Source organism: Anguilla anguilla, chromosome 14, assembly GCF_013347855.1.
Source record: "Anguilla anguilla isolate fAngAng1 chromosome 14, fAngAng1.pri, whole genome shotgun sequence".
In the NCBI taxonomy this organism is placed as follows: Eukaryota; Metazoa; Chordata; class Actinopteri; order Anguilliformes; family Anguillidae; genus Anguilla; species Anguilla anguilla.
Genome location: NC_049214.1, coordinates 35,316,918 through 35,341,639, shown reverse-complemented (window position 1 = coordinate 35,341,639; position 24,722 = coordinate 35,316,918). Strand labels below are relative to the sequence as shown.

Below are 24,722 nucleotides of genomic sequence, written 5' to 3'. Positions count from 1 at the left end.
TGCGGTGATATATGTGGTGGATTTGGCCAGACCAATAGATGAAATAATATAAAAATTGTTATTTCAGGGAAATAAATGAATTGTTGTCTTTGCTTATCACCCAGCGCTACTAGAAATGGGCACACTCACTACAGTGGACAGAATTATGGGTAATATTTTAACACTGGCTGGTTCATGATGCACACTTGAAATTCTTGGTCCTATCGTGTGTGGAAGTAGACATCCATGGATTATAGTATGGGCTTGCTCTTTGTATGCTTCAGGTGCAGGACACACCTATAACCAACAATATTGGGACCTTAACTTGCTGTGTGTCTTTATATTGCATGCATTTATAATGGAAGAGTGCCCTGGAATCTCTTAAAGTAGCTCCTCAACAGCTGAGAAAACCCGACATGAAACAAGAAAAAAAAAACATGACAAAGGAAAAAACACTGGAACAAAGTTGAATGGCAAAGTAAAAACATTGTGTTTATTTTTGCCTGTTAAATCTTTGGTCATTGTTATCAGATAGATTTCAAGCAAAAGAAACCGCATTTAATGTAAAAGAAAGTACATTGTTAGTACTGGCAGTGCAAGTATCAGTATGAGCGATAGCAGCAAACGGCACACGTCAGTTAACCCTCATGTTGTCTTATTATGCATGAACCCAGTGGCCCTAACCACGCCCCCTGTGGTGAGGCCTCTCCATTTAATTTTAAACCCTAAATCAATATTTTTCATGTAGAAACAACTCGTCACTCATCAACAGGTCAATAAATGTCTTCCTACTTCACAGTCCAGATGTATTTCTTCAGTCTACACCCCTTGTTTTTACTATAAAACACATAATTAGATTCCTTTTTTTGCTGTTGTAGATTTGTGGTGCTTAAGTTTGATTATAATTTCTGATTTCATAACTTCAGGGTTAAAAAAAGACTCAAGATAATGTTTGTACCCTGTTGGTGTACCACTTTTGTAAAAATGATAAAAATACAAAAAAGTAACTTTTTTTCTGATGGTAGGGTAACTACTGGAAAAGTCACCAAATTTCATGCAGAAGAATGAAACTATGAGGGTTTTCACTGCTGTTAAACGTGGGAAAGGGTTCGACCTTGAGGACAACATAAGGGTTAAGCTTTATCCAGGGACATAAATACAGTACAGCACACATTTAAAAAAATCAAAATGTTACATTCATAATGAAATCTAAAGAAGAAAAGATTTCATAATTTATTTTTTTTTTTAAGAAAGGAACTACAATTATGCTTGTGGCCAGGCTAATGTTACGAGTAGAGAGAAGACCAGCACATTCTGAAGCCAAAGGCAGTCCATTAAGATGAATTATCTGAACCAGGCAGTAAATTCAGTAAAGTCAGCGAGACAGAGGACCATTCAGAGCAGATTTAAATATTAATCCAATAAAACTGATGTTATCATAGTCAGTGCTGGAGTAACCTTTGATATTACATTTAATTGGACACGCTTTCCTACAAAATCCATTCCTTAATATGTGCAATAAAAAGGATAAATATCATGAAATGACATCTTAAACCAAAACTTTACTTGCATGTCAGAAGAATCAAATGTTATTTTTTAAATTATTTGAAATAATCGATTGGTGCAAACACAAAACATTTGAGCAGAATAACGCACATTATCTGTGATCCGCTCTGCATCTCTTCACTCCGATGATTCATTTTGAGATCTCTGTCTGATTAATCATCGCTGGCAGAGAGTGATGAGAGACGAATATTTATAACCATATGAATGTGAAAGGCACTTCAGTGTGGCTATGACTGTTGCTGTTGCTAAGTGAGGCTGGTTGCTAAGCAAGAGAGAGGGCAGGTAGGTTTGGAAGTCCTTGGTGTACAGCTTGAAAATCCATGGCACTGCCTTGCATTCGGATCACTGATCCTTAAACCGTCTTTAGCTTAAATTAATACAAGTACTCCTTTAAATGGACAAACAGGACTCCTGTTCATGAACAAACATTCATAAAACATTGTACTGTGAATCACTTCACAAACACAGCAACATTTTTATTTCTGAGTTCACAGTTTTGATTATTAAAACAACAAACTTAAGGGAACTCCAAGCAAAAAATTATTTTTAGTTTCTGTCAGCGATGTCACTCCTCCCCTTTCCGCTACAGTAGAGAAAATTTGCAGTTCAGATAACTAACATATTTGAGTTTTAGTTTAGTTTTATGTCTTCAGTATTGGTGTTTTCAATCACAGTATTGACTATAACTCCAGACAATTTGGAGAAAAAAAAGATTTGCCACCATTACACAGAATTCTCCAATTTAAGACTCCTCCAATCACTTAGAGGTATTATACCTCAATCGCCTTCTACACATACAGATTACAGTCATGGTTTTGAGGTTTGAAATGTAATTATTCTGATGGTAGGGACAGAATATGTCAAATAATGATTTGTGAGTGGAGTTCCCCCAAAGTGCAACCAAACATTCAATCATAAAAGTGCAAATAAAGTTTCTGAGCTTCTGCTCCTTAGTAGCATGCTAAAGTATGTTTGCGTTAAACCCACTGAAATGCTGTAAAACTTAATTGGGTGGACATTTCTGTGACCTCACCCTGACCTTCTGTCACTGTCCATCTGACTTGCAGCTGCCCCCCTCTGGCTGGTGTGGGTTACTGCAGTCTAGTGCTGTGAAGCTGATGGTGGGCGGGATGATAGGCCTGGATATGGGCAGCCACTTATACTGCAGGTCCTGGGGGGCGGGGCTGAGGTCCCAGTCATAGTGCTTCAGCAGGTACCCACAAGCCACCTGTGTGGGGGACACGGAGAGTGCAGGTACAGGCCTGGGTCAGGAACAAACCTGAATACCTGAATGTGCAGCACTTTCAGCATTACCACAAGTGACTAGTGACTAGTGACAAGAAACAGCACCACAACGCTCTTACTTGTCCCGTCATCACACGCACACACACACACACATTAAATATTAATATGTCTGTGTGTATGTGTGTGTGTGGGGCTGTGTATATGCAGCCACAAATACTTCAATTTGCCATTTATTTTAGAAATATTAATAGTTTTTAATCCATTTATATAAAATACCAGTGGGACAATTAGTGGGGCCACGTAATGAGAACCAAAAAATAAACGGTGATTCGCCCAGCTTTCAATTTTAAACGCTCTCGCATTAATGCACCTGGTCCTCATTTCACATAAAGGTTTGGCATCCGCGAGATCTGTACGGAAGTAGAAAGCACAGCAGACATGGGGGATGAATTATTCAGCCTGGTACAGAGGAAACGTCTCCTCCACACTGCAGCATGGACCTGATACAGCGACCCACAAACCACCACAGCGAGCCGGTCCTCCACAGTGAGGCCGCCCGCTGAGCCAGGCCACGGGCACCAGAGGAGGGGAGAGAGGGAGAGGCCATGAGCACGACAGGAGAGGAGAGAGGGAGAGGAGAGGGGGAGGGGACTAGGAAGTGGAAAGGAAGAACATGGAGAGGGGAGGAGGGGGAGAGGGGGAGAGGACTAGAAATTGGGAAGGAACTACGGGGAGAGGGGAGAAGGGAGAGAGGAGAGGGAGAGAGGACTAGAAATTGGGAAGGAACTACGGGGAGAGGGGAGGAGGGAGAGAGGAGAGGGGGAGAGGACTAGAAAGTGGGAAGGAAGAACGGGGAGAAGGGAGGAGGTAGAGAGGAGGAGATAGGATAGAAACACCTGTGTATGAGTTGTCATGACTGTGTCTGAGTTAATCACTGTTGATGGTGTATGAATGAATCACTGCTGAGTGTGAGTTAATCACTTGAGCTTGTGCATGGGTTGATCACTGCTGAATGTGTATTTGGCCTATTTGCGGTGGTGTGTTGTGCTTACCCTATAGTGGCAAATGGAATTTCCATGAAAGAAAAAGCTATTCTATTATATTGCATGGTCACTTCTATGATAACAACCAATTGTTGTGCTTTGCTGTGGAGGGCACGCTAATTTGATTGGTTCAAACAAGTCAGAGATAGACAGCTCTAACCATTATGGGGTTCATGAAACCTCACTACCCCCTGGTAAAACCCATTTCAGCCAGCAATCAGCTTTTTTTCTTCCTTCTGTTATAATTGTCTCGTCTGACAAGTTAGTAATTTGTGGGGGAAAGTGTAGCTGCTACCACCTGAAATGCCTGGTGTATAAGATTCATAGAAGCTGACAGGTGAGAGTAGATACAGTATAGGACCACACTGCTCAACTTCAGAGATACAAACCAGTCAACCCAGCACAGTGTGAACTTAAAATTAGCATACTCTGTTGAGAAGAAAAGTATCAACTATCCACTGCTATTAAAATGAGACGAAGGAACATGCTTTGGCACTAATTCAGTGTAGCAAAGACTGCATTTGACATAAAGAAGAATGAACCTGTTCAGAAAGAGAGGAGCTGGCAGATCTGGGGGGGGGGGCATATGTAATCCAGAGGAGCGTATTACAAAAATTCACTGTGTGGGTGGGATGCATCTATACACAGTCACCCCCGGTGCCGAGCCCAACAGCGCATCTCCACCAATCACAGCTGCGCCTCTCCAGGAGGCGGGGCCTTTGGGCTGTGCCTCCGGAGAGCTTGTGACGGCTCTGACCCATTTTCCCTGTTCTCTTCGGTGTCTCTTCAGGTCACGGTGATTCATTCGCTAGCGCAAGAACGCGGCCGCACTGAGGCGTCAGCCAACAGCTTCTGCTTAAAAAAATAAGAAGTAAGCGTGCTTTAAGAAAGTGAAATGAAATTCACGGTGCCAGCAAGCTGATTCCTCAGACGTGGCTAACTTCCTGTGATGTAATTTACACGCAAACGTGTGGTGTGTAGGCTCTGTTCCTGCCACGGCTTCCTTTGGTCGGCAGATCCACATTAATGTGGCTTTTGGCTCCAGGATTACCAGGATGATTAGGCTACTTAGAATCCTCAGGAGATTTAAATAGACATTGTATAGGGTTGATGCGTAGGACAAGGTAGAAGACCCCTTTAATCACAGCTGTCCGCTGTTACTGATGCTGTTGTGCTGTCTTGTCTGGGACCCGGCAGTATTTGCCCCTATCCAAAGGTGACAGGTCACTGCTGATGCGATGGGTTTGGCTGCGCCTCCCTCTCCTGCCACGGGTCTCTGAAAGAACATGATGGGGACTCTCTGCAGAAATCCACAGGGCTGTCAACGGGCCCATAATAGTGGGACGTCCCGTATTTTATCCAAATGTGTTGCCCCATAGCATGGTAAATGGTAAATGGACTGCATTTATATAGCGCTTTTATCCAAAGCGCTTTACAATTGATGCCTCTCATTCGCCAGAGCAGTTAGGGGTTAGGAGTTAGGTGTCTTGCTCAAGGACACTTCGACATGCCCAGAGTGGGGTTTGAACCGGCAACCCTCCGACTGCCAGACAATCGGTCTTACCTCTTGAGCTATGTCGCCCCTAGCAGACAGACAGACATATACTGTAGTACCTTGGAGAATAACTCACAAAATTTAGTTTGCTATATAGTAACCATGTGCTGCTATTGAATAAATGAATAAAATTACACCCACCCACCCCCCACCCCAGTTCATCAATGTATAATTGTCAAAAGTGACAGGACTTGCATGCGCATAGCTAGAGTTCTAGAGTTACTAGAGTTCAGTCACAGTACTTTTGCTTCATTGCTTCCGCAGAATCAGATCTAATGGAAGGTAAGCACATTCTGATTTTCCAATACTGCCCACAAGTTTTTATTAGATTATTATTGTTATTATTATTATTGGGAGACCCTGAGGACCGGCCAATGAATGTCTCTTGCTGACAGGCTGGCTCACTCGCTGACTGTTGAAACATGGTGTGCAGTGGTGGCGGTATTAATCTTAAACAACTAGCGACAGGAAGTGACTAGGACAGAAAAACAGCGCTACTCTGGGTGTGAAATGGTGTTCATGTTGCAGGTAGCTAGCCAGAAAGTATTTATGTTAATAGTCTACAGCAGGTTGTTTATTTGTTGGGTAAGTTTAAAGCACCCCAAAATGTTCATTAGTTCACTGGCTTGCTTCTATATTATAGCTCAATGGCTAGTTACAAGTAGCTAACACTTAATGCTATGCAGAAAGTTGACTGATAGCCATACCGTTTAGGTATGGCAAGGTATGGTGCTCTGATGCACTGATGATGGTTTCCTGACGGAAACGTTTGCTGTCTTTCTTTTTGGCCCTTTGAGCACTTTTATGTTTTTGCACTTGTGCCAAAAAATATCTTTGTTTTTTTAAATCATATCTCAGCACATTGGTCATCATTTTGGGATAAGTTGGGATAAGTTCCCTTCCAATACACAGTGTGCGGGCTCAGCCCCATTAAGGTATGGTGCTCGCCATACCTTGGATTCATAGACTTTTTTTGTTATTGATTTTAAAATGATATAATTTTGACTTGACAACAATGTTCCCCACTGGCTGTACCCAGGGTCCGGCTGAAGTTGGCTTGCCTAGTCTTGTTCTTGCTGTTATAATAATAATAATAATAATAATAATAATAACAATAATAATAATAATGGGCAGCACAGTGGTGCAGTGGGTAGCACTGTCGCATCACAGCAAGAAGGTTGTGGGTTCAAATCTCAGCGTTTGCATGTGGAGTTTGCATGTTCTCCTGTTTCCTCCCACAGTCCAAAGACATGCAGGTAGGCTAATTGGAGACTGTAAAATGGCCATAGGTATGAGTGTGTGAGTGAATGGTGTGCGTGCCCTGTGATAGATTAGTCGCCTGTCCAGGGTGTATTCCTGCCTCTCGCCCAATGCATGCTGGGATAGGCTCCAGCACCCCCCGCGACCCTGCTCAGGCTAATCGGGTATAGATAATGGGTGGATGGATGGATAATAATAACAATAATATCTTGTATAATGTCTAATCTTTTATGGTGCTTTTATGGTGCCTTTGTATGCAATTTTATCTATGTAATGTTCTGTCTCTTTAATATGGACCTTGAGTCCGAAATAAAGTTTTGATTGACTGATTGTCATTATTGAAGTAGTAATGGCCATAATAATTATTGTACAGGTACTAGTAGCAATGGTAGAACTGCATAACAGTATACAACGGGAAATAAAATCTGTTATAAAATAAACAATTACTTATAAAATAACCTTGCCTTCTTTGTGTCCATGAGCACATGTACCTAGACCTGCGCTGACTCAAACCGGATGTTCAAATACAGAGTCAAACGGATTCCTTGTCTTGTTGCCATGGTACCTGAGTGAAAAATCTTGCTCATCTCGCAAACATTTCATCACACGCCAACCATAAGCATAGACTACTCTTTATTTATCTGGCTTGCATTTACAGACACGGTTTCCGACCCATTCAGCCAAAGTGTTCAGACGTCTGAATTTTCCATCGGCATTTACATTGAAATATTACATTAATACACATGAATATTTTTGACAGACGTAGCGATGGCTAATGGCACTTCAGCGCTGTCAGACTGTCTGTCGGCAGGGTGTTAGCACGACCGCTAATCAGACTGTCGGCAGGGTGTTAGCACGACCGCTAATCAGACTGCTGGCTGCGTCAGTGTCATTATTCACCCGCGCAAACAAGCGCTCCAAATCCGCTGAAAAAATCCCCCGAAACGCTGAAGCAAGCGCCAAGTTTGCGTCACGCTCACCTTTCCTGGGAGCGCACTTCCAGGGAGGCCTCAGAAGGGGAAATGGGGTTACAGAGTCCAGCTCATTTAACAATATGCCCTCTGTCCTGGTTAACGGGTGTGACAGTTCAACCACATACACTGTTTCATTTACTTTCACTTTTTTGAATTTCAATACATGTGCAAACATGGATTTAAATACAAATCAAACTGATACTGAGCAAACACTGATTAAAATGTGACATTCTTTTTATACACACATACATACATAATTGTTCATATGCATATCTACGTACTTTTACAGATATATAAATTATTTGCTTGGCTTTTGCTATAGAAATATCAGTAGATTATGACAGTGCTGCTTGTATCCAATTTATGAACTAAACTGAAATTTGTAGTGGATTTTACACTGGCCACATCTTTGTATATAATTATTTGTGTCAAACTGTTGGATCCACGATTCACAGATCCTGTGTGAATTTGTCTGATGGTGGCTGTAGAATTGGCATCATTCCTCATATGTGAGTTCCATGTTTTTTTAATCAATACTCAGTCATTATGGAGGGAGCTCTGTCTTCCAGCCCAACCAATTACCCCACCAGCCTTTCTTTGTGCATTTCATGTTTAACAGACGTCATGTGCTGCATGTGCACAATCTTTCCTCAGATGGTGAAGTACCCTTGTATCACGTTCTCTCTTTCAGAGCAAAATTAGTCACCGGGGGAATTAGGACCTTTCCCCCCACGTTGAATGCCTGGGAATGCACACGCCCGTGAGCTGCGTCAGAGGAGCCAGTGTGACATGCAAAGTGTAAGAGATAACTGCCCCAGCCTCAGTACTGGTGTCTTAGAAAAGATAACTGCCCCAGCATCAATACTGTCATCTTCGAAAAGATAACTGCCCCAGGATCAATACTGGTGTCTTGGAAAAGATAACTACCCCAGCAACAATACTGGTGTCTTGGAAAAGATAACTATCCCAGCATCTATACTGGCATCTGGGAAAAGGTTTAACTGCCCCAGCATCAATACTGTCATCTTGGAAAAGATAGCCACTCCCCACATCAATATTGGCGTCATGGAAAAGATAACTAAGTTTAGCCCTAGTAGCGCAATTACAGCACATCCACCGTGAGGATCAAACATCAAACACGGGTCCGTCTCGCGGACGGAGTCGTCATAGATACCATACGCGGCTGTGGACGGACAGGAGCACGGCCGAGCCGGGCGCCGCGGCGGTCACGCGTCCTCCCGCTAATAATGCCCTCCGCCCCCTCGCTGCTGAGTCACGGCAGCACACCTGTCCCTTTCCCCACCTGCCGTCTCCCGCGGCGACGTGCCTGTCTGTCTGCGGCAGCGCTGCCGTTCCCTAGGGCTAAACCTGACCCGATCCGCCCCTGCGACAGGTTCGGCGAGATCCGTACCTCCCGGGGACACGACCTTCCCCCGATCAGTTAGGGAACACTGGTCTTTGGCCCAAATGCCTCTGCGGGACACTAGTATTTGGCTTTACTGCTGAACATTCTCTGTTGCTACCAGCTGTCAGAGTGCAAACACTCTTGGTCCCCTACTTCTAGTTGAGACATTTTGGGTGTGAAAATCAGTATTTCTGAAGCCACATTTTGAGCCTTGTGATCACTTGGTTTCATGAATTTTAGGCTAAAACCTAAAAATCTGCTAAAATCACAGTGTCAGCTGTACACTGTCGCTGGTGTTACTATAAAATGGTTAAAGGATGTTTGGTATACCCGTTGTGCAACTTAATAAAAGTATGTGGAATAAACGGAGAGATTAGCCATTGTTTTGCATTTTCAGCTAGGCCTGTCAGCTCTTAAGCTGAGGAAGCAGGCTGTTAAGAAACTTCATAAGGAGCTGTGGTCATGTTTCAGACATAACGCGCGTCTCCAGCACGCACATGGACGACCTTGTGCCATCCCTGGGTAGCCTAGCAACACAGAGAACCTGCATGTGTGAGCATGAGAGTGGGAGAAAATACACAGGATGCAGCCAGCAAGCTGCCTGCTGTACAAGCAGGTTTAAAGCAGCCTGCAAACTGCCTGCTCAACCAGCAGAGTTAAAGGCACAGAAAGGCAGGTACCCGTGAGCTGAAGGAGAAGGAGGCTCCACCGTACCTTCAGGAACACCTGGTTGAGCTGGACTCCGATGCAGTTTCTGGGGCCGTTTCCTTGGCAGCACAGAAGGTCCTCCTGCCCGGCATTCCTGTGGGAGAAGCACAGTTCATCTCAATATGATCCCCTTCCGTTGCCCACGGTTACAGCCTTAGGGATAACACAGACTGTCCACTTATGTGCCGGAACTTCCTTAGCAACAGCCCTAGTAATGGCCATTTCTGGGATGGATCTCCGTACTGGAAGCCATTCATTTCCATTGAGTCATGAGTCACGCAAGCTCTCCATCAATCATGAGAAAATAATGCTGAAAATTCATGGGAGATGTCCCTTGTATTATGTGGGGATAAGCTAACCCCTTTAATGAAGGATTCAGGCTATTAATATGAAAAATACAAAATTTCCAAAGACTGCAACTGTAGGTCCCGCCAGTCACTACGAAATGTGGCACACTCTTGAGTGTTGTAGTTGGATAATAATTTCGGTGTTTTGCTTTTCCATTGATCAACTGATTCTTTAAACAGTGGAATCTCAGATTGTTAAAAGAACAACCCCCCAAAAGATTTTCAGTGGTTTTTTTTAATGTTAACTCTACAAATAAAGACCTTCCTTGTTATTTTCTTCAGTGTAAGAAAGCTGGATGGTTTCACTCCTGAAGCTGGTTACCTTCTACTCTTTCCAATGACCTGGCTCCCAGAAAAAACAACCCTGTTTATCTACAGTACAAGCCTGACAGAGAATCCACTGAACATCTTTTCTTTTTTTTTCATTTTGTGTACATGCCCTTCGCAACCTGGGAGATTCTGGGTATTGATGAATGAAATCCCACACTGTCCTTATCAGGCCCATTCTGCAGCTTCAGTGTGGTTTAAAAAAGGGTGTCATTTAAAGTCTCAAACTCCCCAGAACCTGGAGCTTCTGCCCCTGCCTGCTGGTGACTGGCGTGTACCGCCACACTGTGAGTGTCCGCACAAAGCAGGCGGTCACACGGTTCCTGCCCAAAGAATGGGGAGGGGAACCGACTCCCGTCCGGTGCATTCTGTTCCTAAAACACAAGCTGGCTCGATTGGGAGGTTTTCCTAATCAGTTAAACAGGGAACAGTTGTCATCTGAATTCAGGTTTCTGGAGGGAGCAGATTCTGTGGCGGGCAGGCTGGTGCCTGTCTGCCCGGACTGAAGGGGCTGTTTATGTCCCACAGCGATGGAGCATATTAATAATTCATGCTTAATACCCTCCAGCCCTCTCCCTCCTTCTGGAACACAGGGCGGGAGGGATGGAGGGTTGGAGGAGAGAAAGGGAGGAAGGAACAGATCGGTTTACAGCTCTGCTTCCTGTCCGGAGGCAACAGAGTTCCAGGGTACTGAGAGGCCAGTATGGAAGGAGTTATTACCGTGTGCCGTCTACACTGCCTTGTTTTGAAGGGATATTTTATCTCCCTGATTTTTTCCTGTGGCTGTTTGGGGCTGGTATAGCACTCAAATGAATGGTCATTACATTATATTTATTTGGCAGACACGTTTATCCAAAGCGACGTACAATAAGTGCATACCGAAGGTCGTTGGAACAGCTACAAAACACAGGTCCGATAAGGTACAATACTCATTATGTAATAGTTATCCATGGCCGTGAACACATTAAGTCCAACAGGAATGGCATTATTCGGGATGCGGTCTGTAACAGGTGAAACAGGAATGCCGTTATTCCAGATGGGGTCTGTAACAGGTGAAACAGGAATGCCGTTATTCCAGATGGGGTCTGTAACAGGTGAAACAGGAATGCCGTTATTCCAGATGGGGTCTGTAACAGGTGAAACAGGAATGCCGTTATTCCAGATGGGGTCTGTAACAGGTGAAACAGGAATGCCGTTATTCCAGATGGGGTCTGTAACAGGTGAAACAGGAATGCCGTTATTCCAGATGGGGTCTGTAACAGGTGAAACAGGAATGCCGTTATTCCGGATGGGGTCTGTAACAGGTGAAACAGGAATGCCTTTATTCCAGATGGGGTCTGTAACAGGTGAAACAGGAATGCCGTTATTCCAGATGGGGTCTGTAACAGGTGAAACAGGAATGCCGTTATTCCAGATGGGGTCTGTAACAGGTGAAACAGGAATGCCGTTATTCCAGATGGGGTCTGTAACAGGTGAAACAGGAATGCCGTTATTCCAGATGGAGTCTGTAACAGGTGAAACAGGAATGCCGTTATTCCGATTGGGGTCTGTAACAGGTGAAACAGGAATGCCGTTATTCCGGATGGGGTCTGTAACAGGTGAAACAGGAATGCCTTTATTCCAGATGGGGTCTGTAACAGGTGAAACAGGAATGCCGTTATTCCAGATGGGGTCTGTAACAGGTGAAACAGGAATGCCGTTATTCCAGATGGGGTCTGTAACAGGTGAAACAGGAATGCCGTTATTCCAGATGGAGTCTGTAACAGGTGAAACAGGAATGCCGTTATTCCAGATGGGGTCTGTAACAGGTGAAACAGGAATGCTGTTATTCCAGATGGGGTCTGTAACAGGTGAAACAGGAATGCTGTTATTCCAGATGGGGTCTGTAACAGGTGAAACAGGAATGCCGTTATTCCAGATGGGGTCTGTAACAGGTGAAACAGGAATGCTGTTATTCCAGATGGGGTCTGTAACAGGTGAAACAGGAATGCTGTTATTCCAGATGGGGTCTGTAACAGGCGAAACAGGAATGCCGTTATTCCGGACGGAGGGTTCTGAGTTAGTCGCTGCTGGAGAGCGGACGCTGAGTGGAAAAGCCCTCCCTTTCTCAGCACGCTCTGACTGCCCCCCCACCGCTCTAATTAAAAGGCGCGTCTGCCAGAGAGGCTGGCGGGGGGAAGCGGGCCAGTAAGTCATTAGCCGTTCCCACGGCGGCGGCTGTAGCGACTCAACAGGAAATGGACGGGCCCTTTCTCGCGAGCGCGCGATGCTGAAACTCGCCCCCGGCCTCCGCTCGTGCCCCTCGCCCCGGACGTGCCACGCCCGGAGGAACTGCCCCGCGGGCCCTTCTGCCCACGCAGCGCCACACCCCGCCCACCCTGGCGCACAAATATGTCCTTTTCATGAATCATGATGAAAGACTATTTATATTTGCTGAACAAAAATGGCTTTACATTTGTCTTTATATCTCACCTTATTTACAGATGTCTACATAAATCTGCATCTGTGTCTGTACCTGAGTCCGTCTCTACCTGTTCAACCAAGAAAATTAATTTCCTGTTTTCAGATGCAAAACTAAATCGATGTGGCTTAAATGAAAAATTGTGTAAATGAGTGAAAATTCCGGTTTTATACCCTAATGTACATTGGTATTGCAATTACTGTGCTTTGAAAGCACCAAAGTCATGATTTAACACTGGCATATCTTCAATCATGAAATGTTATAATTGTTTCCTTTTTAAAGCTGTATTTTGCAAACATCACTAACCTAACCATTGCTAACAGGCAGAAAAAAAGCAATACGGAGCTGTTGCTAGCGGGCTACCAGGTCATTGCTAGTTAGCCAAGTAAGCAAGCAGGCGAGCTAGTGCAAATAGGCTCCCTCACACGTTCCTCACACAGAACACCCCTCCCAGACTTTCTCCCAGAGCCCACCACCCACTAATAGTCAGCATGCCATTATTGTGACCCAACCCTCCATAAAATGTTTTTAATGAACCCCATTACAACAGCTGAATGCAGACTGTAACTACTGCACTGGATCTAGCAGGTTCAGTTAATCCGACCGGTGTGACTGTCGATGTGAAAGCGTGTTTTATACAATACATCAGTAGGTGTTTTTCTTTTTTCGTGCCATCCTATGGTGTGCTCATACTGGTCCTGATCAACAGTTCCAGTCAGCTCTGTGTGTGTATGTGTGTCCGTGCATGCGTTTGTGTGTGATACGTGTGTGTGTGTGTGTGTGTGAGATGTGTCCATGCGTGCCTGATGCGTGCATGTGTGATGCGTGCGTGTTTGGGTGTGTATGAGTGTGAGCGTGTGTGTGTGTGCCCATGTGTATGAGTGTGTGTGTGTGTGTGTGCTGCATGGGGAAACTGGTGTGTGTGTGTGTATGAGTGTGAGCGTGTATGAGTGTGTCCGTGTGTGTGTGTGTGTGTGATAAATCCTGGGGGCTGAGTGAGTCATGAGGTGGTGGGAGAGAAGAGGAGAGCGAGTGGCAGGCAGATCTGAGAGGTCTACCTGCTGCCTCTTCAATGCCAGCCCCCCCCCCCCCCCCCCCCCCCCCCTCACTGGCACACACTGCATCACACTGTATTCATAGAGAACTAGAGCTGCCACTTTCAATGAGTCCACAGACAGGGAAGCACAGGGTCTGCTGGAGTCCCCAAACCATGGGCCTGTACAGCCGAAGGGTCTGCTGCTTTTCATGTCTACTCAGCAAGCCAGCTAGTACAACTAGTCTCCCTCACACTTTCTCTACCATAGATTAAACTCACACACAACACCCCTCCCATACTTTCTGAGCCCACCACCTACTTAAAGTCAGAATGCCATTGTTGTAACTAGAGCGCGCACTTCCAATGTGTCCACAAACAGGGAAGCGCAGCGTCTGCTGGAGACCCCAAACCTGTGGCTCTCCAGGACAAGGTTGGGGACCCTAGCAGACAATGTGGCTCTCCAGGACCAAGATTGGGGGACCCTAGCAGACCCTGTGGCTCTTTGTTCAGTGAGCTTGGATATGGCTGATTGTAACTTGCTCCTACTTACCCATGCATTTCCTACTCTTTGAGGAAACTATGAAAGTAGTCCCACTTATGAAAGTAGTCCCTCTGACACCGGCAACAACAACGTCAATAATAAAGATAGTGTGCATGGGAATAAGTGGGTTTGTCTAGAAGTTAGCTTTTGACCCAAATCTCCAAGTTTCCTGGAACAGGCAGATCTCACTGCTTGAACAGTCAGGGGGTGTGATTTTAACTGTGACCCAAATCTTGAATGTGAAAACTGCCAAAAACTGTTTGTGTCCCCCGCAGAGGGGCCAAAGTCTGAATAAATAAAATATTTGCCCTGTCAAAGGGAGATAAACGCTCCCTAGAACCCAAACACACCTTCTCATCTCTCAAACTGTAATGAAAATGCTGTTTAAAATCAAATTGGCCGCTATCAACCGCGCACAGACAGATGAAAACGAAGAGCAAAAAAATGAGTGGCACAAAAGGATTAGCTGTGAATCAAACTTGGGCACCACTGTGACCACGGTCTGATGAATGAGGCCACTTTGATGTTTGTTTCCTATGTGAGAACAGCACTCCAAGCTAATGCAAGTCAGTGCAGCGTGAGTGGTATTTACTGTGTGAGTTTAGCTTGGTTGAGCAGTAACTGTTGATAAGGGTTTGAATACCTGGCGATTTAAAAAGTACATTTGTACAGAGTATATGCAGGTGTTGTGATTAGAATTTGCACAAGCTTAGATAATAACTGCAAACAATTTCAAATGTTTTAATTTCTGACAGCTTTAGCTTCACTCAGACAACCTCTTTTGGAATTACATTTTTTCTTGTTTCGCACGATGGACTTAAATTATTTTCCTTTAAGAAAACACAAAAGTGTTCAGCCCTGCTCGGAATGTAAATATGCAGCTGGACATGGATTAAAATAGTTATCTTCCTACGATGTGAACAGAACTTCCCTTTCAAGGAAAAAGCCCTGGCCATCAGGGTCTTCTCTGAGATGATGAATCTTTGATGAAAAGCCTGTTTCTTTCTGACCTCCCCCCTCTGGCCAGTAAGGTGGGGGGGGGGGGGGGGGGGGGGGGGGGGGGGGTGCTGGGAGCAGGTGGGGGGGGGGCTCTCTGACTCATTCCCTCCCCCAGGGCATCTTGGGAGAGAGCAGCATCTGTACACCCCCCCTCCCCATCTCTCATCTCCACCATTCCTGCTTCAACAGAACTGACTGTCAATTATGAATGGGGTGCCCCTATTGGCAGAGATGATCAGGGGATCTGCCTCCATGGCAACGCCTGCCTGCTGCCTGTCTCCAAGGAGCTGAGCGAGTGAGGGAGGGAAACGAGAGGGGGAAAGAGAATGAGAGCGAGAGAGAGAATGGGAGTCGCCGCTGTCATTCTAGTTCATTCACAAAGCTGCAGTTGAGTGTATGGAAGGAGGGATGTCTATAGAAGAATAAAAAGCAAAAGAGCACAGGATAATGGCACAGACTGACTTCATATTCCACTGACCAAAACACACACATAAAGGTCAGCGATCAGCAGGAATAAATCTGCGCAAACAGTGAAAATAACAGCGGGATATTTTAGCAGATTTCTGCCTGTGTGAAAGCCATTCTGAGGAAATACTTCCTTTATGTATGCCTGCTAGTGTGTGAGCCCATAAAAGGTGCCCAGAGTTGATCTAAATGATCAATATGACATCATCATCACCAAGCTTTCGCTTCCATAATATGCTCTGAGCCACACAAGCAGAATGACATCAACTCAAGATGCATCGAGCCTGAAAAAATAAATTAATAAATATGACTTCCTATGTTAAATTAAATCATATGTATTATGCCCACTAACGCACATTTTATTATTTGTAATTATGATCAGAATTTTTCCTCCCTTACCATCACATGCTAATTAAATATCATTGAGATTAACTGCTTTTTAATTATGATAATGCTTTTCAACTCCATTAGCTCAGATGCAAACCAGGATATGCTCAAATTTAATTACCAATTTGACAAAGAGTGAGAGCCAAATGGAAAACAACACGGGCTGTGATCTACGCTGTTTCGCCTTTGGGCGATATTAACAGAGACAGTTTATCTGATCAGAGACACTTAAAAGCCCAGAAGAAAATGGCACGAACACAGCTGAAGGATATTACTACCAGGACTGAATTATGCATAATATTCTGAATAATGTACAACATTCTGAATTAAGTATACTATTCGGAATTGTGTGTAATATTCTGTGCTTCATGCAGTTTAGGGTTTAACACATGAAACATTGACCTTGTTCGTCCTGTCAGTCAATATATTTTAGTGTAATAACTGCAGTTCAGTACATTGATCTGTTGTTCACATGAAAAAGAACCTAATGACAGTATTGGTGAATGTATTCACCAATCACCATTGGCTCAGGAAGTACCTGTAATAATATCACTCATATCACTCTGTATCTGCAGCATAGCCTTGATCCCAGGTAAATTTCAGTGTTGTTATTGGCTACTGGCGAAGCTGGTTTGAATCACAGCGTCCAGCTGGAGCCCCAGCTTACAGGAGCCTGATTGGTCAAACATAGTAGCTGACCGTAGGCTTATCCCTGGAAGTTTGGTGGAAGTTGGCCATAAATCGTGCAACCAAACTTTCATGAATGCAAAAGCTAATTCCCATAGGATTCTTACAGGTGCCATTAATCCCTCACTGTGAAAAACATTATATCAGAAGTTAGAAATTACTTAGTTTTAATCTCTTGCTGAAATAGAAATATTATAATGTCGCCAGAATGCTGGTGTTATTACCTTAACTAAACGACTCAACAGCAGGGTGCTCACCGGACGCCTGCAGGCATCTACAAGCTTCTCAACTTCAGCGTTCAAATATGCTAACACTGCCGCTCAAAAACATTTCTGCGTATTATCAAGGCACAGAAAAAGAAGGGAGAATAGCCAGAAAGGCAGGATGATAAAGGAGGGAGGAAGAAGGAAGGGAGGAATAAAGGAGACCAAGTGTGGGCTTGGTTAGTACTTGGATGGGAGACCACCTGGAAAAAACTAAGTTGCTGCTGGAAGTGGTGTTGGCAGGCCAGTAGGGGGCAATCCTCCCTCTTGTCAAATAAACCCCAATGCCCCAGTGCAGTGACGGGGACACTGTGCTGTAGAAGATGACGTCTTTCAGATGAGACGTTAAAACAAGGTCCTGACTCACTGTCAGGACCTCGGTTTAACAAAGAAGAAAAGAATAAACGTGTGAAGGGAAACCAGTGTCCAATCAAATGCATCAGCTTCAGTTTGACGGAAAGCTTGGAAGATTGGAGTCTGAGCATTATGTGTAATATTGTAATAGTGTAATAGAACAGCGGCAGCTTCATAAAGCAGCCGAAGCAATCAGGACTGCAGTGTGGGATTCATGGTGAAGAGGTGACGGCGCTCAGAGCAGTAGCCACAGCAGGACTGCCTGTGCTGGAAATGCTGAGGTCACAGTAATGCGATGCAGTCTCTCTGTAGGGTCACAGGACTGTCTGTGCTGGAAATGCTGAGGTCACAGTAATGCGATGCAGTCTCTGTAGGGTCACAGGGCAGCGCGTACGCTTAAGTGCGTAACGGCAGGGTGTACCGTTACCGCAGGAAATCATGAATTTCTCCAGCGGCCTAAAACACCAGAAACGGGAGACATAAATCAATCCCCGGGCACCGCACATTAACACGTGCAAGGTAATGAAGCGTTTTAACGAAGCCGGTCTGCAGTTCAGTCCATTAGGGAGTACATCCCCCCCCCCCCAGTTTCCGCTGTTCCACCTGCATGTCAGCACCAGGAACACCCAACTGATACACTCATGTGCCGGTCACATGACTGTTTTACATCCTATAGTCCACACAGTACGAGGAAAGAGCTTGACTGTGTCCAAATGTACTGCCTACTGAGCACACTGCATACTGTTTAGTGTGCACAGGGCAGTATGCAAAAAATTACCGTACTATGAGTGTCAAAAATCGTCCCACACCAGTGTAGTTGGGGCAATAATATGCCATTTTAATGCTTTTAAAATATAAACAAACCACATACTTTTAAACACAGTCATCACTGGCATTTACATTTCCCGCATTCCTCTGATTAGGACATGGCCCTAGTCACCATTTTTACATCCTAAAAGCCACAAATAGCTCTAAAGGAGAGCCAGTAACTATTTTATATCCTAAAAGCCTCACACAATACTGCAGGAGAGGTGGTCAATACTTTACATCCTAAAGGCCTCACACAGTGCCGTATGGGAGCTGGTTAACTCTGCTGCGTTGAGAGAGTGAAGGGAGTTCAGTGTGCAGTAATGAACTGCAATCATGCGCTAAGAGAGCAACGCGACTCCTGAACACCACACTGCGGCACAGGAGACAGGCTGCAGCGCCGTGCACAGAATCACCTGCAGGTTCTGCCACTGGAATCACGTGCTCATTTCCCCCCTCTGAACGACCTTCCAGAATTAGCCAACAGTTTATTATTTCGACATTAGAATTGGGTACAGATAAGATAGCGATGCAACATCGACAGTGCCACCCTGCTTCAGACGAGCGACTGAGAGCTGAATGAGAGAGGGTCAGATTCACCCAAAAGGGGTGGTGAAGAAAAAAATGACTTCTTTTTTTTATTGCTTGAGTGTAAAAAAAAATAATTAAAGCTTTACGGTCCCCCTGAGACACATAACAGTGAAGCAAACAGAAAACCTGCAGAGTCTAAGAGGAGACTAAACGCTGGAACTAAAACACTCGCTATTGCTTACAGTATCTGGCAGCACTGCATGCTACACCCACCTCTGCTAACCCCCATTCAGGAAGAAATCCACCCAGAATTCTGAATTTGATAAAGTACGTTATGTCTTACCCTTATAATTGCCGTGACCCATATTTCATGTGTCAAAACTGAATCTTTTGCCTGTGTCTACAAAGGCCCATTTGAAGTGATGATGTCTCTGGGATAGACCTCCTCCTGCTCTTATAATTTAGTGAATGGAGGAGAAAACTACATTTAAGACAAAACTGAAGGTTTTCAGTCTCGTAGTTTCATCTGAACTGCAGTCTGCAAACATTTCTGAATCCATTCACTGCAATGGGGGAGGAGTTGTACTTAGATGACATCATTGTTTGGAGCGAGGCTCTGCAAATTTTCTTTGTCAGACTCACAGTACTGTAAGATAATAAACAGCCTGGCTACCCTTACAGTACTGTAAGATCATAAACAGCCTGGCTACGATTACAGTACTGTAAGATCATAAACAGCCTGGCTACCCTTACAGTACTGTAAGGTTATGAGCAGCCTGGTCAGGCTCATAGTACTGTAAGGTTATGAGCAGCCTAGTCAGGCTCATAGTACTGTAAAGTTATGAGCAGCCTAGTCAGGCTCATAGTACTGTAAAGTTATGAGCAGCCTGGTTAAACTCACAGTAGTTTAAGGTTATGAGCAGCCTGGTCAGGCTCACAGTAGTGTTAGGTTATGAGCAGCCTGGCCAGGCTCACAGTACTGTAAGGTTATGAGCAGCCTGGCCAGGCTCACAGTACTGTAAGGCTATGAGCATCCTGGTCATACTCACAGTACAGATAGGACCCTGACGAGCAAAGCCAGGATCTCTCCCACAAATGGACAGACACTATGCTACCCATACCTGTACGCTGTGCTGGCTCTCTCTCTATATACAAGACAGAAGGCCAGCAAAGCAGTACACTCTGGGACAGACACAGAACCGCAAAGCAACAGTAACCTTCACAGAATGTACCAGATCACAGCGCACTGTTTATGGAGCCAAGGCACAGGCGGATCCCGGCTCTGCCGCGCAAGGTACCTCACGCTCACCGCTCGCTACGCAGATCGCACGCTACCCCGTTTGTGCCGCGCTACGCCGCCGACACGCGAGACGTAATGCAATTTGGTAACACGCAGCGCGCGGTAATATCATAACCCGCAACGTAATCTGATTCTCGCCGATTAAACACGGGCCCTTTCGGACCGCAGAGGTCACGTGACACTTCCCACTCGGGCTGAGAACAGCGCGGCCTCGTGCCTGCGTGCGAGGCCATCTCACAAGCGGCAATAAAGCAAATTCACGGGCATGACTCAGTGTGTGTCTAATAAAGACCTGTTTAAATCCGTCTCGCCCCTGCGCACCGTTCCTCTCAGTCCTGTGAAGTTCTCTGTTCTTTACAGTAGAACAGAGAAGGAGACCCTGCATGGAGGAAACTGCTTTTTCCCCTGCTATATTTCATATATGAATGTCCTCACAAAATATAGCACCCTCCCTTGTTCTATTAAACCGGGCAAGCCATGGGGGCATAGGGGACTTCACTAAAATACAAACGATAAACTGAGAAAAATTCACAAACATAACACCCCGGTACAGGGGGTCTGAACAGCCCTCAGGGGGGGGCTAGTGAATTGCACCGTTCACAATGCCTGCAATAGAGTACTTATCAGTGTGTGTTTGTAGCACACTAGGGCTGTCGACTGAACAATTACATTCAAACATGGTATTAGAAAAACAATAGATAATCAATTCTATTACAATGTATTATAATTGTTGCATCGCCATAAAATTTATAGTGTACTTTTAGGTGTTTCTTGTTATTCCCATTATGTCCACAAGAGGGTACAAGACAGGCACAAAAGCTAGGGAAGGTGGCATCCCTCCTTAAGATTGTATTTATGGCTAGTGACAAAAAAAGAAAGCGGGTTAAGTTGACCCTTATATACTATAGGTAAATTCAATGACAATATTGTCTGCAGCAAAGACTGGAGGAAATAAACCAAACTCTAGATGATACATTTTTAACATAAAATATTCTGGTTCATGGACTACGAGTTTTAGATTTTAACCTGACTATGGAACCCTTTTTTTATTTTGATAACAACATTCTCACTCAGTTATAATGACATAGGGAACAGAAAAGGCTACAGTGGGAAGAACAATAGTTCTATTTCAGGTTGGCAGCCTGTTTTTTAGCATCGATTCTTTTTGAGATTATTTGCCAAAAACACAGGATGATTCACTTGTTCAGAAGCAAGTGCTGTTCCTTTTTATTTACAATGTTCCCTGCTGAGGAAGAATCACTTGGCTTGAGCAGAAGAACTCTGAACGCTTTTCTGCCACACAAGAATTCCGGTCAGCTGGTAGTAGTAGTACAGCTGGTAGCTGTCCATACATCATCACCTCTCGCTGCAGGATATTAATTAACTATGGTTATTTATTTAAGTTCTGAACCTGACTGAGTATGCACAAGTGGGAAAAGGGTTTTTTTAGAGGCAACAGATGATGTTTTGAATTGCGCAGCGTACTGGATTTAGATTTTCAGCATGCACGTACTATATGATAAAAAGTCACATTTAAATGTTAATTTTAAGTTTCAAATAAAATATTTTTCTTTTCAAGGGATAGTCAATATAAAATCTAAATCTGACAGTCCTAGTGCTGTAGAGTATGTTGCACACAGTACACTCTACTGCAGTGTCATCAGGACTGAATGATAGAATTTATCAAGTTCTGCTTGAGCTAATAAACCGATATTGGTCTTTACTCAGGACCTCGTGTTTTAGTCTGGGGTTTATAACTGAGGCCTACAGCAATACTGGCCATTTGTGACCACACCTGATCTGGTACACACACACACATACGCATGCACGCACACACAGTATATGTTGAATTCTGTTGTATTGCAAGCCTTTTCATTGACTGTTGTTGTTGCTGTTATGTACGGTCTTAATGCTGCAGGATTATATTACTAACAGCTGCGCACTAAGCACACACACACACACACACGTGCCACATCACTCCTCTGCTCGTTTTTGTGGACAGGGAGGAAAAAGGGAGGGGGGGGGGGGGGGGTGTTCAGGAAATTGAGCACGCCATCGCTGAATCATTCATTCCACAATTAGGGTTTCATCAACCTGCACCACGTTCAGACTGCACACGCTCCCTGCCAGCCGTACCCCCTCCCCCCCCCCCCCCAACCCCCCCCCCCCCCCCCCACCCCCCGTCTCCCAGACAACGCTCCTCGCTGTCATCACTTCCTCCGCATGGCCTCCATCCTGCCTGCCAGTAATGCATTTATATGTATTCTTAGCCGGACTGCCAGTGTGTGAATTTAAGCTGCGCAAAAAGGATTTTTTGCCCTCCGTTGCCAGTGAAATCATAACGCACCCGAATTACAGGAACTGTGGGTCAGAAAGGATACAGATACAAAGAGATAAGCCGGGCTTTGAAAATGTTTTAAGAACAAAATGTTCAGTACTGAATATACATACACTTGTAATACTTGTAGCAAAGTCTGTACAGTAAACTGTAATACTGCAGTCCCACGGGGTTGGTTTCTCTCAGAAGACTGGTAAACTGGTTTACACGTGACCACATTTGGCGGAATTCTGCCTTTTTAGTATCTGAGTTATAGGGAGCTGGTTTCCCGGAGTTAAGTCGGCAAGTCTTCATACAGATAAATATCTGAGTCTGTGTTCCTCACAGGGACACGGGTGTGAGCCCAGCCCTACCGCTTTTCCCGGATGACATCATAACTTCATTCTGCCCCCGGGCCTCTTAAGCACGGAGTGGAGATATCCCATCTCTGCTGCCACGCGCCACAGAAAGCTTCCCGTCATTAGACCTTTTAAGGGTGGGTAAGGCGCCCAAAGTGCTCCCGGGGGGTCCCGGCAGCTTCTCAAAGTCCATTCCGAGCTTCCGGAGATTTAATAAGGACACCCCCGCCCCCCCCCCCCACCCCCCCACCCCCTTAGAGGCATAGGATGACGTTGATGACTGACTGCCTGAGCCTGGCTGAGAGGCGGGGCTCCTGGGGCCTGTTGCAGTCCTGGGTGCTCACTAGCCCACAAATATTCGGGTGGAGGATGTGAGTGTCTGTACCTGAAAAGTGCCCATAAGTCCAAGTCACCAGTAAGACCAGGTCACCACCAACAGTAAGACACCTATAAGACTAAGCCACCTCCAATTCCAGGTCACCTACAAGACTAAGTCACCTCCAATTCCAAGTCACCGATAAGACTAAGTCACCACTAATACTAAGTGACCTAAAAGATTAAGCCACCTCTAAGAGTCCTGTTTCTCTCATCTTTAAGGATCCTCTCAATTTCATCGCCATTATCAACCCGCTCCCCCCCTCCCCCCATCCCTAGCTGCTGACCCGTGGTTATTTGTATCCAAGGCAACGACTTCATTACTGGCCTGCAGAGTTTTCTTAGTAAGAGTATGCTAGAGAGTGGGGGGGGGGAGGGGGGAGGGGCTATGTGGGGTAAGGGGAGTATTGTACTGTAGTCTGCACGTGTACGTGTTCATTATATCACAGGCAATGATGGGCAGCATTTCAAATACATTACAGCACATTAAATATGTATTTGCATGTATGCGTTTTGTATTTACCATTTTCTATCCAGAGGAGTCTCATTGAAATAAAAATATCTTTTCAAGGGAGACTTGGCCTAGCGGTTTACACTTCAGTCCTTTCCGCAAAAGCACCCACACCTCCATTTGAACTGTAGTTTACGGGTACCTTTATTTGGGAGGAACTGTTGTTTGGCAACAAAATACATTGGAGTGTATTTTTGCTCATTCCTTATTGTGTGTACTGCAACGTTTTGTAAGTTCTGCTCACTGAACAGCACGTCATCAGTAACACATGTGTTAAGTCAGTGGATCTCCAGACAGAAAGCTAAGGAATTAAGCATTTTAAGTGAAACCTCTTCTCCTTTCCATGTGATGGAAAAACAAATGATTGCGTTTTGACCCGCGAGTTGCAGGTTGCTCCGTTATTCAGAGGGTGAGCCGGGACACGTCTAATTCTCCTTCCCCTGCTTTCCTGCTGTTGGCGTTTCCCAATTTCGGCCTCTCTCTGCGCAGACGTGTCGTCAGCGCCCCAGAGCCGCGCTCGTCGTGGCGGGACGCCCGGTGACCCCGAAAGGGCAGCCGCGCCCCCCGCGTGCCCCGCAGCGCGGAAGAGCCGTGTGCGCGCCACTGAGCTTAAAGAGGGAGGGACGCGCCAGAACCGAAACTCTGCACGTTCCGCCTTTTCTTCTCCTCCAGGACCGGTACGTTTCCCTGACACGCGCACCTCACACCCTTCTGAACCCGCTGTGCCAGAAACGTGATCTCATCAGGACTGCCGCGGCGTTCCGCCTTTCCTCCCGGGCCATTAGCCGGCTCCATTTAGCGTGTTTGACAGGCGAGAATGACGTGGGAATGCGCCGGTTTACTCAAAGCACGAGCGCAAACACGAATAAAATGGATTTTGTGGCAACAGCATCTGATTTAAGAGTTCGCGTGACCATGTA

At 45.2% G+C, this 24,722-nt stretch overlaps 1 protein-coding gene across 1 annotated transcript in view; it reads right to left on the bottom strand.

The window, feature by feature from the left end:
• Positions 1-445: 445 nt before the first annotated feature.
• Positions 446-24,722, bottom strand: part of LOC118212809 (putative cytochrome P450 120) — a 42,730-nt gene continuing 18,453 nt past the window's right edge. Inside the window, exons 10-11 of the mRNA XM_035391123.1 lie at positions 9,742-9,829; positions 446-2,773 (exon numbers count right to left, since the gene is read on the bottom strand). Of these exons, the coding sequence (XP_035247014.1) occupies positions 2,591-2,773; positions 9,742-9,829 (271 nt within the window). The 3' untranslated portion in view covers positions 446-2,590. The remainder of the gene's footprint in view (positions 2,774-9,741; positions 9,830-24,722) is intronic.